At 52.4% G+C, this 13,131-nt stretch overlaps 2 protein-coding genes across 2 annotated transcripts; both read right to left on the reverse strand.

The window, feature by feature from the left end:
- Nucleotides 1-24: 24 nt before the first annotated feature.
- On the reverse strand, nucleotides 25-651 carry IUM83_15654 (putative secreted RxLR effector protein; the record flags this gene model as incomplete). The annotated part of the gene is made up of 1 exon (XM_067940488.1): nucleotides 25-651. The coding sequence occupies one exon, from the start codon at nucleotides 649-651 to the stop codon at nucleotides 25-27; it is 627 nt and encodes a 208-aa protein (XP_067790637.1).
- Nucleotides 652-7,299: 6,648 nt separating this feature from the next.
- Nucleotides 7,300-12,471, reverse strand: IUM83_15655 (AGC/PKC protein kinase; the record flags this gene model as incomplete). Its single annotated transcript, XM_067940489.1, has 3 exons — nucleotides 7,300-8,255; nucleotides 9,735-10,901; nucleotides 10,968-12,471. The coding sequence occupies 3 exons, from the start codon at nucleotides 12,469-12,471 to the stop codon at nucleotides 7,300-7,302; spliced, it is 3,627 nt and encodes a 1,208-aa protein (XP_067790675.1).
- Between the last annotated feature and the right edge of the window lie 660 nt (nucleotides 12,472-13,131).

The following is a 13,131-nucleotide window of genomic DNA, read 5'->3' on the forward strand; positions in this document are numbered from 1 at the left end:
TAAACTAACGACCTACCGCAGGTTTTACCAACGCGGGTTGTTAACGTGGCGCATGGCATCACCAACACTTAGAAGGGTATACTTCTCGACGATGTGAGGTCTCACGGCATCCGGCGCTGAACTCAGCATTTCTTCAACTTGTGCCGCCGTCAGGCGGTGGTGTAACCAGCGCTGGAACTGGAAGTCTTGCAATTCGCCCGCGAGGCCGCCCACCTTCCTGTGTTGAGTGAGTGACTGGAAGAATACAGCTATGTCACCCTCCGAGTGTCCGTTCTGTCGTAAAGTGCTATAAACCTGCTCGTTGGGGAAATGAAGGATGGACCCTTTCGCTTTTCTGTACTTCTGCACGGACCGGAGCCATTTCACGCCAGCAGACTCGCTGTTCAGCACTGACGCTAGGCCCAACTTTTCGAAAACCTCTGCCGGGTCTTTTGGGTCGGGCCAGCCCCACCTCTCTTCAGTGTCACTCTCATCTTCAGGCGCGAAAGAACGCAGCATTCTTTTCGCCACACCCTTGCTTACTTCAATGACCAGCGCTTGGCCCGACGTTGTCGCGAGGGCAGCTTGGTCGGCTTGGCTATCGCCGTTGGCGGCGTCAGCTCCGATAAGAAGGGCGACGAGGGCCAGCAGTAGGTGAATGCCGGTGGGCATGGCTGCGGGGGTCTTGCGTATTTCTGAGCGAATTTTGAAGTGAGTACACGCGTAAACAAACTAATCGTTGCATTGTATGTTGTGTGTACCATACAGTATCGTCTCACTAGTTCAGCAAGGCGGCACATTTGGTCGCAGCGGGTCTTCTCCGAGAGGAGCTGGTCAGCACAGCAAATCTCTGACCAGCACAATAACCAAGCATCCCACGAGCAGAGGCCCAAGCCAGCTATAAAAACAACTCAGCTTGCGAGTTCTCGCTGATCAAGCGATGGCATATATAACGGTTTTAGAACTCCATCTAGTAAATACACCCGAAACGAGCAAGATCTTTGCGTGTTCTGCTCTATTTCAACGAATCCCGGTCTAGTAATTTATATTTATCCAATAAATTATGCTAAGGGGATTGGCGCTCCCCTGTCGAATCGAATTCATAGGGAACGCTCAAATCCCGACGAGCCCGCTCGCAGGCTGTTTGCTGCTCGTGCTCGTTCCCGCGAGCAGTGCTCCTGCTCAACTCGTGGAGTACTTGATACTAACGCATGCTGCGATGACAGCATCCAATGCTATCGCATTGGGCGGAACGCAACTGTCACCGGGGAAACGACAAATGCTGGCACTATTCCGGAAAATTTTCCAAATTCTAGCGCACCATGCGGCAACACAAGCTGCCAGAAATGTTTTTAGTGTCCGATTCTGTCATTTGGCGCAGAATTTGAAAAAAAATCAAGAATAGTGCCAACATTTGTCATTTCCCCAACTGCCACCTATGAGCGATGATGAACACCACATCTGTTCTTACAAAACAAAACCCTTTCCAGATGAGTGCATTTAATTGGTTCAAGTATACGTTTTCCACTTTATAGTAATATTAACTTGGGTTTTGTATCCAAAAATACTAAAACAACAAAACTATTGTTTTCATTGACTTAAACCATTGAATAGCTAGATCCCACCTTCTGTACAACCGTACCTCGTTTTTGACCTCAGTGGTAGCTCCTGGCACTGTACAGTACAGTGGTACTACTCCGTCTCAAAATTGATGTCCCATTGTTGTAGAACACATGCGCGTTTTGTCAATATTTCGTCTTTTGCAGCGCGGTCCAGCTCCGCCCATTTTCCTACTTTCCCAGTCCAATGGAGGTTTCAAGCACGCCGCGAAGGCGGGAGCTCACTTTGATGAGCTCATTGATGTCGTTACAGCAGCGTACTGGGAGCTGCCGCCATCGACAATTAATGCCGCGTTCTTAAGCCTGCAGGGGTCGATGGACTTGTGCATTCAGGATACAGGAGGCAACACGTTCAAGTCTCCTCACCGAAGCTTCAGCGGGAGGGAAGACTGCCTCTGAGCCTTCAGTGCTCCCCCAAAACAGCCGTAATTGTGTCGCAGCATTACAACTACTCACCATAGTTAAATCAAATACAGTTTGAGGACATCATTTTCGAGACAAAAAAAGAGTGGGATGGGACATCAATTTTGAGACGGAGTGGTACTCAGTATCACATGTCACAAGGTCATAACGACAAGTGTGGTGACTTACGACAGCTGTCACATGGCCGTAACGACAAGTCTGATGACTAACGACAGCTGACACAAGTAACCTTTTACAGTACATGTACTGGTTACATGGGGGTTCTCACGGTTTTTGATTTTGAACATTCTTGCGGTTATGAGGTTGGCCGACGGTTTTGAATTGGCTGCTCTTACAGTGTAAATTTAGGGATTTTCGTAAATTATGAAAGTACGGCTCTGACCATTACAGACTCCGCTTTCTCTTTGAATGCGAGACCAGATATAGCATATAATATGCGCCGTTATCCGTCCACCTTTAGGTCTCGGCGCTGCTCCGCATTGGCTCGAGGCCAAGTTATGGTGATCGATTTTTGTCTAAAATCCGAAATTTCAAACTGATTCTCCACATTGTATTGTGTTTTGGTGCATAGTACGTTCAGGGTTCAACGGACTTGAACCGATCATACTGGAGGAGCAAACCACGGGCTTGATCTCGATGAGGTATTAGCGAGCTGCCCAAACGGACATTGGCGTCTTTAGAATCTAAATTGTTGTACCTCATCAAAACAATTGTAATTATAGGCAGGAGCATTATGTTTTACTGCCTCCGTTTTCTTTCAAAGGATAATTCCCTGGAGCGAGTATTCAATTCTGGAAAGGGGGGAAACAGCAAAAAAAAACTTTCACGTCTCGTACGTGGATCTTCCGATAACGCAGAGTCATCTCTTCTGGTGGTTGACAAACCGCAACACCATCAGAGAAACTACCCGGAGACAAACAATCCACAGCATCACAATGCCGAAGTTTGACCAGATCTCGTCGTGTCGCGCGGAGAAGATTTCATCCAGGTACTCGGCCACGGTGATGCCGCTTCCGAGGGAGGGGGACACTCCAGTCATTCGCTGACAACCCAGCTCGTTCCTGTCACCGCCGTTCGGGCAATCACCAAACACTATGGCAATCAAACTGGCGAAAGTGTACTTGTGAGGGGTGAGGTGGTACAGCCAGCGGTAGCCTTGCGCGATTGAGGCCACCGGGGGGTTGAAACCCGTGAACGTGATCCACACGTAATTGACCAGGATGACAAACACCGACGCCACTTCCAGGTTGGGGGCTAAGTACGCCAGAAGCTGCCCAAAGTACGCCTGAAGAACCACAAGTCCCGTCAGATTCAACCAGTATGCGAAGAACTGCGCTCCACCCGTGAAGCCGACCATCGGGTAGTAAAAAATCATGAACAGTAGTGACTCGACGAAGCAGTACGGGATTTCAACGAGTGTGGCGCCGACAAAATACCAGAACGCGTTGTACGTTTGAGCCGAGCGTTCACGGTACAAAGAAGCTCGTTCTTGGTAGGAAATGGGCACCACGCTGCTGAAAACGATGAACGTCATGTAGGACTGTGTCATGAACACCATGCCTAGACCCGAGTTGATACCCTGGTAAGATGAATACTCCGCACCAACGTACGCGATTCCGAACACCAATCCCAGCATGATCGAGATCAAGAACCGGGTCAAGTTGTACGACGCAGTCCTCCAGTACATATCGAAAAAGCGTTTGATCAGGAATTTTGCTTGTGTCAAGTTGCTGGCTGCCCGCTTCTTGCCAAATGCCAGCGCTGGTACAGACGGCGAAGGTCGAGTCACTCCTTCACGATCCAGATTCTCTTGGAGCGCTCGAGCTTGAACACTGGACCTGAAGATTTGTACGAAGTCGGTCTTGTCCGAATTGCTGTTACCCACTCCTGCACCGATCACCTCCAGCATCCACGTCGCCGGATTATAGTTTTCTTCCAACTTCGCCACATCATCAATCGACTCGAAGTACTTGATCAGGTTCACCGCCTTCTCACCCAGATCTCCAAAGAACACCATCTCACCACCGCGCTTCAGCAGCAAGAGACTGTCGAACACTTCGAACACCATCGCCGACGGCTGGTGGATCGTGCACACGATGGTGCGACCCGTGTCCGCCACCTTACGCACGCCGTCCATGATGAGCTTGGCCGATCGAGCGTCGAGACCACTCGTCGGCTCATCCAGGAACAGTATGCTGGGTTGCGCCGCCAGCTCCACTCCGATCGTCAGGCGCTTCATCTGCTCCGTGGAGCTGCCGCGGATGATCTGGTCGGCGATCGGGTGCAAGTCCAGCAACTCCAGGCACTCGTTAACGGAGTCGTACTTCTGGCTGTCAGGTACATCCACACCTTGGCGCAGAAATGCGCTAAACGTCAGCGCTTCACGGAATGTAGACGCGTCCGAGTGGATGTCCATTTGCTCGCAGTAGCCCGTAGCTCGACGGATAGCGAGATCAGTAGCGGGGTAGCCATTCAGCATGATATCGCCACGAATTTCTCCTCCAGTCTTTCGTCCAGCGATGACATCCATAAGCGTGGTCTTGCCGGCGCCGGAAGATCCCATGAGAGCTGTGATAGTTCCTGGTAGTGCATATCCGCTCACGCCTTTAAGCAGATCAATGCTTGAGTTAGCGTTCGTCGGATCCGGCACGGAGTACCACAAGTCCTTGAACGCCAGCGTCACAGGAACAAAGTTCTTCTCGGTAGGGCGCGTCACCAAAACAACTAAATCTTGTCCATCGTTCGCGGGAGTAGACTTGGGCGTAGTTGCGAGTGCGTAGTTGTCTCGGAAGGAGGCTGTGCGCTTGTCGGCATGACCATTCTCCGCATTAAGCGAAATATTTTCTGGCGTCTCGTAGCGCCAGTATTCCAACACCAAGCACGAGAGCGACATGAAAATGACGTAGGAGGCGGCTAAGAAAACTAGACCGTACCACAACCAGTACTTCGCGCTAGGCACACCGTACATGCTGAGCATGTATTCGCCCATCTGCATTCCATACTCTGTGCAATAATCCACACCATCGTATAAGCACGTATCAAAACGCGAGTCTCGATACTGGTTGACTGCAACCGCGTGAATCCCCCACGCGTGAGGACTGATCCAGTAAATCCACGACAAATACACCGGGATCGACTCCTTGGTCATCAAAAACCCTGAGAATGTCGCGAGGAACAGCAATGACAGCAGCGAAACTGGGTTCGCAACGTTGATGTTTGGACACACGGACGCAATGAAGAAGAACCACGCGGCGTACGCCATGTTCACGAGGAAAAGCACGAGCTGGTACAAAATGTAGCCTTGCACGCTCGCAGCGAAGCCACACATCCAGTACACGATCGATCCGAACAGCAGCGTCTCCATCAGAACGACGGGGATCTGCTTCGCCGAGCTCGCGATCACAAAGGAAGAAGTGCGGTAGAAGTTGGCGCCGCGCTGCTTGTAGATCACATCGCGAGTTGTGAGAATCGTCGGTATCATGGCCGATTTCGCCACTGACAGGGTGTCTACCGCCGTGTAGGCCAGACCCATGACGACCTGCGAGTTCACCTCGTCGAATTGATAAAACGCTGTCCCATACAGTAACCCGAGGATCAAAGCCATGAAAGCACGACTCTTCACTGCAGCGGAGTTTTGGACGAGCACCTTCAACTCACGAGCTACAATTGTAGTTGTCCCGGCAAAGAATCCCTGATGGAATTCGGGCGTGGATTCGATGTAACTTTTGTTGTCTTCCAACAGCCCTTGCTTTACTGGTGAGTGAAGATAATCTATCACGCGTGTGTGGATGCCCGACTTCTCAAATTCGTCGGCAAACTGGGCCGCGTTCCTCGGGACTGGGCCGAGTTCGTACTGGCGCTGTTTGTCCGTGCCCAGATCCATCAAGAAGTCTGCTACATCACGGTTTGCAGGGCACTCGAAGCCCATATCTTCAAAGAAGTGTTGTGCCTCTGACCGAGGCCCATGGTACATGACATAGCCGTCGTTCAAGAGAAGAACTTCGTCGAACAGCTGGAACACCTCCGGGGATGGCTGCAACAACGAGATCACCACGGTTTTGCCGAACGCCTGAGCTAGACTGCGCTGCGTCGAGACGATGTCGAATGCTGCGGCGCTGTCGAGCCCCGTGCTGATCTCGTCCATCATGAGCACAAAGTTGTTGCCGAACGCCATCTCTCCGGTCGTCACGCGCTTCCGCTCACCACCGGACACGCCACGCAACATGGCGTCGCCCACGACAGTGTTCTGACAGTTCTTGAGACCGAGTTGACGGATAATGATGTCAGGGTGGTGCCTGTAAATGGCTCGTGCAGCATCCAGCGCAGCTTGGTTTTCCTCAGGGCTGCCATGCAGAAAGTGCTCCTCGTCGCGTTTGGATAGCCCTCCACCGTTGCAGGCGTGAGCGAATTCCAGCGTCTCCTTGACGGTCAAAGTTGGTAGATGCTTGTCATTTTGAGGCACGTATGCGACGAGCTGGGGGAGTTTCTTCTCCAACTTCTCCAAAGGTAAACCATTGAACGTGACTTTGCCCTCGATTGCAACATTTCTTGCGATAGGGAACCTTCCACTCAGCAGCTTCATCAGCGAAGACTTGCCGGATCCAGGCTGACCGAGTACGAGCGTCATAGTTCCCGGTTTGAACACGCCGCTGACGTTGCGAAGAATGCTTTTCTTGACCACGTGACGCTTAGCACCGATGTCCCGAGCGCTTTGCATGATCACGCTGGAAATCGTCGGCAGCTCTGCTTCCAACTGGGTTGCGTCCTTCACGACGATGTTTGCCGAGATGGATACGCTCTCAAACCGGACCTCCACTTGTGGTAGCCGCCGCCCAAGCGCTGCTCGCATCCGCCAGGCCACATGCTCGTGCAGGGTTGAAGTCCCGCATGACAAGAGAGTTTCGGCATTGTCGTACAAAATTGCTTGCTGCTCCTCCGAGGTGCTGGGCGTTGGCGATGCCATCTTGACACCTTGAAGCGATACGTTGGGATCAAGTAAGTGCTTCGAGTCGAGCAAATTTCAGAATGAGGTGGAAGCTGCTGGGCGCGAATGTCGCCATGTATAAACTTTCTGATTGTGAAGACCGCTGCATCGTCAACTCGCTGATTATGTAGAATTTCACACAATTGTACATGTACCCACACCACGGGTACGAAGTGCAATATACATCATCAAGGGGCCTTCACAAACATCCAACAGGTCGCAAAACCACAAAGAATCCTCGCACGAATGCTGCCAAAAGTGTAGAATCGTGTTTGTAGAGCTACCTTATTCACCTCAGTAGACTCCGTAGCGAGTCCGTTCATTGAGTTCGTCGTTGTTGCTGGCTGTCCCTCGATGCGTACTCTTTCGACGAGCTTTCATAAGCCCAGCCGCTCCGCTACCAACCATAATGGGACCTTCAGGCTCGCCGTCGTCGAAAGAGAGCGCACCAAACATGTCACTAGCTGATGGTGCCTTCCTGCTTGTTCCAGACTGCTGCTCGAGCCAAATGGGCTGCTTCTGGTTGCGCGACTCCATGTAGCTTCCATCGTTCATGGAGTCGTCGCCGTCGTCTCCATCGCCTCCACTACGTCGGCTCATACCCGGAGCGGAATTAGGCGGTGGGAACACGTCCACCATCATCTGCTTCTCCTCCACAGGAACGGAACGGGGAGGTCGCAGCGCAGCAACTCGTCGCACGTGTGAAGCTCGACTGCCACGCACACACGTGGTTCTGTCAGCGTCAAAATGGTCAGCGTTATTCCCTTCGTCGTCTTCGTCTCGGGCTGCATGAGCCATGAGCGTTTGAAGGCGTCGCTGTAGAGCTGGGGAGCAACTCGACTGCAGAAATGCCGCGAGTTCTTCATCGCTGGTTGAACGCAAGAAGCGCATGATCTTGGCCGACGCAGTACGGATAAGAGGACTCGGATGCGTCGCGCACGAACCGAGGAACGGGACGATATTAACCACGCCCAGTGGCTCCGCTGATGAAGACGGTTTTGATGTCCTGCTGGACGATTTCCGCCTCCCCGTTGCCGGAGGTGACGGCGCACCACCGTTGCTACTATCTGTCACCACCAGGAACTCGTAGAGTAGCTCCAGACGCAGCGAAAGCTGCCATCGCAGCTTTGTGAAGGCGATTTTGCGCGCAGAGATCGATTCTCCGGCACTGCCACTCATATCGCTTTGCTCCGGCGCGCTGAGGATTGCGTTGCAAACGGCGTTCTTGCCAACCGCACTCTTGCCGGCGACTAAGCGAAGTATGTCGCTCACCTTCGAGCGAACTCGAACACTTTCACTGGCACTGAGCTGAACTACACTGCGAATCGTGGATCCAAGCACGAGATGTACACCCCATTCACCCCACGGGATCGCGTAGTCCTGTCCATTTCCGCCATAGCTTTGGCTCGGTGGATCAATCAGTAGCTGGAGCAAGTCGAATGCAGCCAGGCAAACGGTTGGTGTAGTCTCTAGCATAAGCTGCTTCACCAAAAGACAGCACGTTTCCCAAGCTCCTTTAAATTTCAGGTCGGGACTGGAAGCCACGAGATAGTCCACGAGTTTGTCCACGCCAAGACATCGTTGGGCGGGGCTACTGGACGGAGAAGTGAGGAGCTCCGTTATCTCAGCAGAGCAAATCAATCCGAGCTTATGGGCATCCACGCCTAGAGGTCGCTGCAACTTCCGGCCGCTATCGATTTCTGGTCGACTGCTATCGTCATTTTCTCTTGATAGCGAGCTTGCTGGAAGAGCCTTAGTAATCTGCACTACACTACGCGTGATAGTCTCTCTCATTGAAGGTTTCAAATCTGCTAAGAAGCTGTTTAAATCCACGGCTCCATAGGAATCGTTCGTCCCGCCATTTGTAGCTTCGTAGATCGTCACATAGGTAGCTATAGCAGCGTTGCGGACGTCAACGTGCTTGTTTTCCAAAGCTGGTCGAACGATTGCCAAAATGAGGGACAAGTCGGGCTGTTTATGGTTGTCGCCTGCTGGAGCATCCCTCACAAGCATGGTGAACAATCGCAGCAGCTCTCCAATGACCAGCGGAGAAGCTGCTACCGCGGTTGATGAAGATGAAAGTTGTTGGTACTTTTCAGCGAGCATTTTGCACATCCGAGCGTGACCCATGTGACTCAAAGATGCCATTGAGTGCAACAGTGTATAGCAATCCTGACGCAAACGTTGTTTTGTGTCTCCCAACTTTTGTAGAACGAGACCAACAACGTTTTCCAGGATTTCGTCCACATATTGGTGTTCCGATGCCACTAAGGGCAAGAAGTCTGTTGCAATAACCTGAAAAAGACGCAGCGCACATTGGAAAACTCGCGCAACTGTGTCGTTCAGCCCAATTTCGAGAACTTGAGCGAGCATTCCAAGTGCTTCGAGCGTTTTGGGTAGTGCGGTATCCGTGGTAATTCTTCCACTTACACAACATACCACTTGTCGCTCCACTTCACGAATCGCAGCTTCACGTTGAGCCCACGCTTTATCCAGTAAACAACGAACCAGCTCTTCGCCAAAACCTTGAAGTATGTTCGCAAAAAGCTCCTTTTGCTCCGTTGTAAGCGCCGTTCCGTATGGAAGCTGGACAGGTTGGGATTGTGCCGCACTGCTCGATTGATTGCCAGACGAAGGAGCGTTAGCCGAAAGTGACGGATTGGCAAGTGCTGGTCGATGCTTCGTTGATGATCCTGATGCTGTAGGCGGTCGAATTCCTCCAGATGTACTTGGTCGGGCGGATTCTGTGGGGATCTCAAAGTCGTCGACCTCGTCCATCAGCATATCGGATTCCATTACACCTCGCTCCACCAGCTTCGAGATAAGTTTTTGCCGGGAAGACCGAGCTAAAGCGTCGAGAAACGGCATAGCAGCAGAACGAGCCACTTGCAGCGTGTCGGCCACAATTTGAAGCGACATCAGTCGGACGTTCTGATCTTTGTGTTCGCACACCTGCAGTGCTAACTGCAGCACGTTTCGGATAGGAAGCAATCCCTTTTCTCCAGAGCTTTCTTGGATGCCGAATTCCAGCATCAGCTTCGAGACGAGAGCCATCTTGTTGGTTAAATAAGTGGCGGAGAGCGCTTGAGGGGACGAGTTCCGGTCGCACGCGATCATTTCTTCAAGTAAAAACACCGGCCCGATACACGATGCTTGTCTAGATAGCAGCAATAATGCGTCCTCCGTTGTCACGTGCAACCGGTTCTTAGAATCGCCAAGCTTGACAAGTAAGCGAGGAATCAGAGGTCGGACTAGGTCGTGCATTACTGTCACGTCAGCAGGAGATGCCACAGTGCTGTCGAACGCGATGCTAACTTCCATCAGGAGCGATACTCCAGCCTCAAATACCGAGTTGACGCGGTCCTGAAGTGCCTGCATGAGTGTCGTTTGCACCGCACTCACCAGCGTCCGCTGTGATAAAGCGGAATTCGTTTTTTGACTGGCAAACGAGAGCTGGCGAGTCTCCACCAGGTACTGCACGTAACTCAGCGCCTCGACTCGGGGAGCCCAAGCGTTGGAAAACAGGCACCTCGTTGCTTTCTCACCAAAACATTCCAGCATGTCGGCTGCTTGGTCCTTGTTCTGGTCCTGAATAGGTTCTGCGTAGGGAAGGTCGTCCTCTCTCTGGGAAGCTTTACTGCGAGGCGAAAGTGTAGCGGTGGGGACGTCGAAAGCAGCCGTATTGTTGTTCATAAGTCCATTCCTGCCTTCATCTCCTCGATCCGAAGACTCGTCACTTCGAATGGACAGACGCTTGCTCTGCTGAAGCGCATTTTTGAGCCCCGTGTTGATCTTGGCTTGAATGGACGGCTTCAATTGTTGGTTTTGCTGTTTGAAAAGGGACTCGCACCAGCTCTTTGTGTGCTCGTAGATCGCTTCTGGCGTTCCCTTCATTTCTAGGAATACAGCAGTAAATTCTGTCAGGAGATAATATTCAAAACCTACAGGTGGATGGAACGTACCGGACTCCTCGCATCGGATCACGAGGCACTGGACAAGCAAATCAATCGATGCAGTTCGTACATGGACACTTGAGTTCTCCAGAGCCAACATGCTAATCTTCATCGCGTTGGCGAAGCTCAAGCCACTCGATATCTCATCCATTCGATACTGGTTAGCAATCGCGTTGAGGATTTTAATCGCCACGAGTTGGTGTCGCCACGACACATTCGTGCTCGAAGCTGATGGACCAGCACTGCTGCTTTGCTTGCTAGGAGACAGCAGTGGCGGGGCGGAAGATGACGAGGTCATCATTTGAGAAATCTGCGACGTCAGGTAGCGAGTGATGTCGCTGCTTTTGCAGATCAAGAAAAGCAGCGACGTCACCGCCTCGCTGGCGTCTTTCTCATTCGATCCTGCACCGCGTAGTAGCAGCGCACTCGCGATCCGATCTATGGCTGGGCGTTGGTCGTGGAATTGCCTGGTGTGAAAGTCTTTCTCGCTCATGGCTGCGTTGAACGCCACCTTGAGCAACGACGTGCAGCAGCTCGATGCCACCTGCGTGACAGCATCCTGTAGTGCCAATTCCATCATAACACACGCTCCATCAAACAATTTCACGAGGTTCTTGCCCTTGAAAACGTTCTGAAAGCACATGCTGGCATCCGTGATCGCGATCACCCGCGTCTTCCACGTTTTGCTACGAAAGGACCGCGCAATCTCCGCCCCGAACGCACTTTTGACACCCTCCATACATTGCTTGGTTTTTTCATCGCCCTCAAACTCATCATCATCGTCACCATTGTCTTCAGCCGCGCCCTCCAACTCCTCCTCATTATTCTGCAGTCCATATTCTTCCGGGAGTAGCAACGAAAGCACCGCACTATTTGCCACATCGACCGGTGTCTTCCCCTCACTATCGCAGGAATGAACATCGGCCCCCGCTTCGATCAAAAGCTTCACGATGGCCGGGTGGTTTTCAGCACTAGCGAAATGCAGCGGCGTCTTGCCGTTCCTCCTGGTCCCTGACAGCTCTGCGTTGCACTCTACGAGGAAGTTGGCGACACCTTCGTGGCCCTTGAAGCAGGCGATCTGCAAGGGTGTGAAAATGCCCAGATCTCCGTCACGCGGGACGATGTCACCGCGATCGCTGTAGTCCGTGTCGATATCCGCTCCGTTCGAGATCAACCACTTGACCAGCGACAACTTGCCACTGCTGGCAGCGTAGAACAGTGGTGTGTGTCCGAAGGCGTTGATCTCGTTCAGGAATGCGGGTGCCATACCCTCGCACATGAGCAGGTACTTGCACGCCTCCAAGTTGCCATTGTCGCATGCATAGTGCAGTAACGAGTTCTTGGTTTTCGCCTCCACGATGGATTCAATGGCATTCTGCGAGCCTTCCAGACCCGATTCGGCTTCGTCATGCAAAACCACTTGTAGGTAGTCGCGAACGGCGTCGAAGTCGTCCTGCTGGGCCGCCTGGAACAGCTCCTTAAGCGTGGCCATCTGGGCTGGCGTCTTGGACATGACTCGGCCGCCCCAGAAGCAGAGGCCGGTAGCTGTGCCTCCTCGGAAGTGACGGTCGATCGATATCTTGCTGCCACGCGCGACTCGTTGCAACGGACGCGTCGGCAGGAACCGACGGGGACGACGACTATTTTTCACGGACTGCAACGCCTGCGATGTACGTGTCACGGGTCTACCTATTGCCTAGTACTATCGCGACAAGGCATTGTTCCTGCAAAGCAGGTCGACAACCTGGCTCATGTTGGGGCGTTGGGCTGGATTAGGCTGCAGCAACATCCGAATGATGGATCTCATGGATGCACTGGTAGCGATAGGGAGTTTCTGTAGCAGTTCTCCGATGCTCTTCGAGTGGAAGATGAGGGGCTGTGTAGGTTGTAGTGGTTGGTTTGGGGTGGAGAGGACCAACTGCTGGCGCTGCCACATGAATAGAGCCTCGCAAAGTGCACAACCGAGCATCCAGGCGTCTGATTTAGCTGTGATCGGGAGTTCCTTCATCACTTCCGGCGGCGCGTAGTTGTAGTTGATACAATCGTGCATGTCGGACGACTTGAGGTTGTCGCCGTCAAAGTCTTGTTTCCATGATAATAGACCACTGATCTTCACGTGGACACCGCCGTCCTGAGCGTCACTGTCGCCACTTGCTATGTAAATGTTGCCCAA

This window comes from Phytophthora cinnamomi (genome assembly GCF_018691715.1).
Source record: "Phytophthora cinnamomi strain GKB4 chromosome Unknown Contig45, whole genome shotgun sequence".
Taxonomy (NCBI): domain Eukaryota; phylum Oomycota; class Peronosporomycetes; order Peronosporales; family Peronosporaceae; genus Phytophthora; species Phytophthora cinnamomi.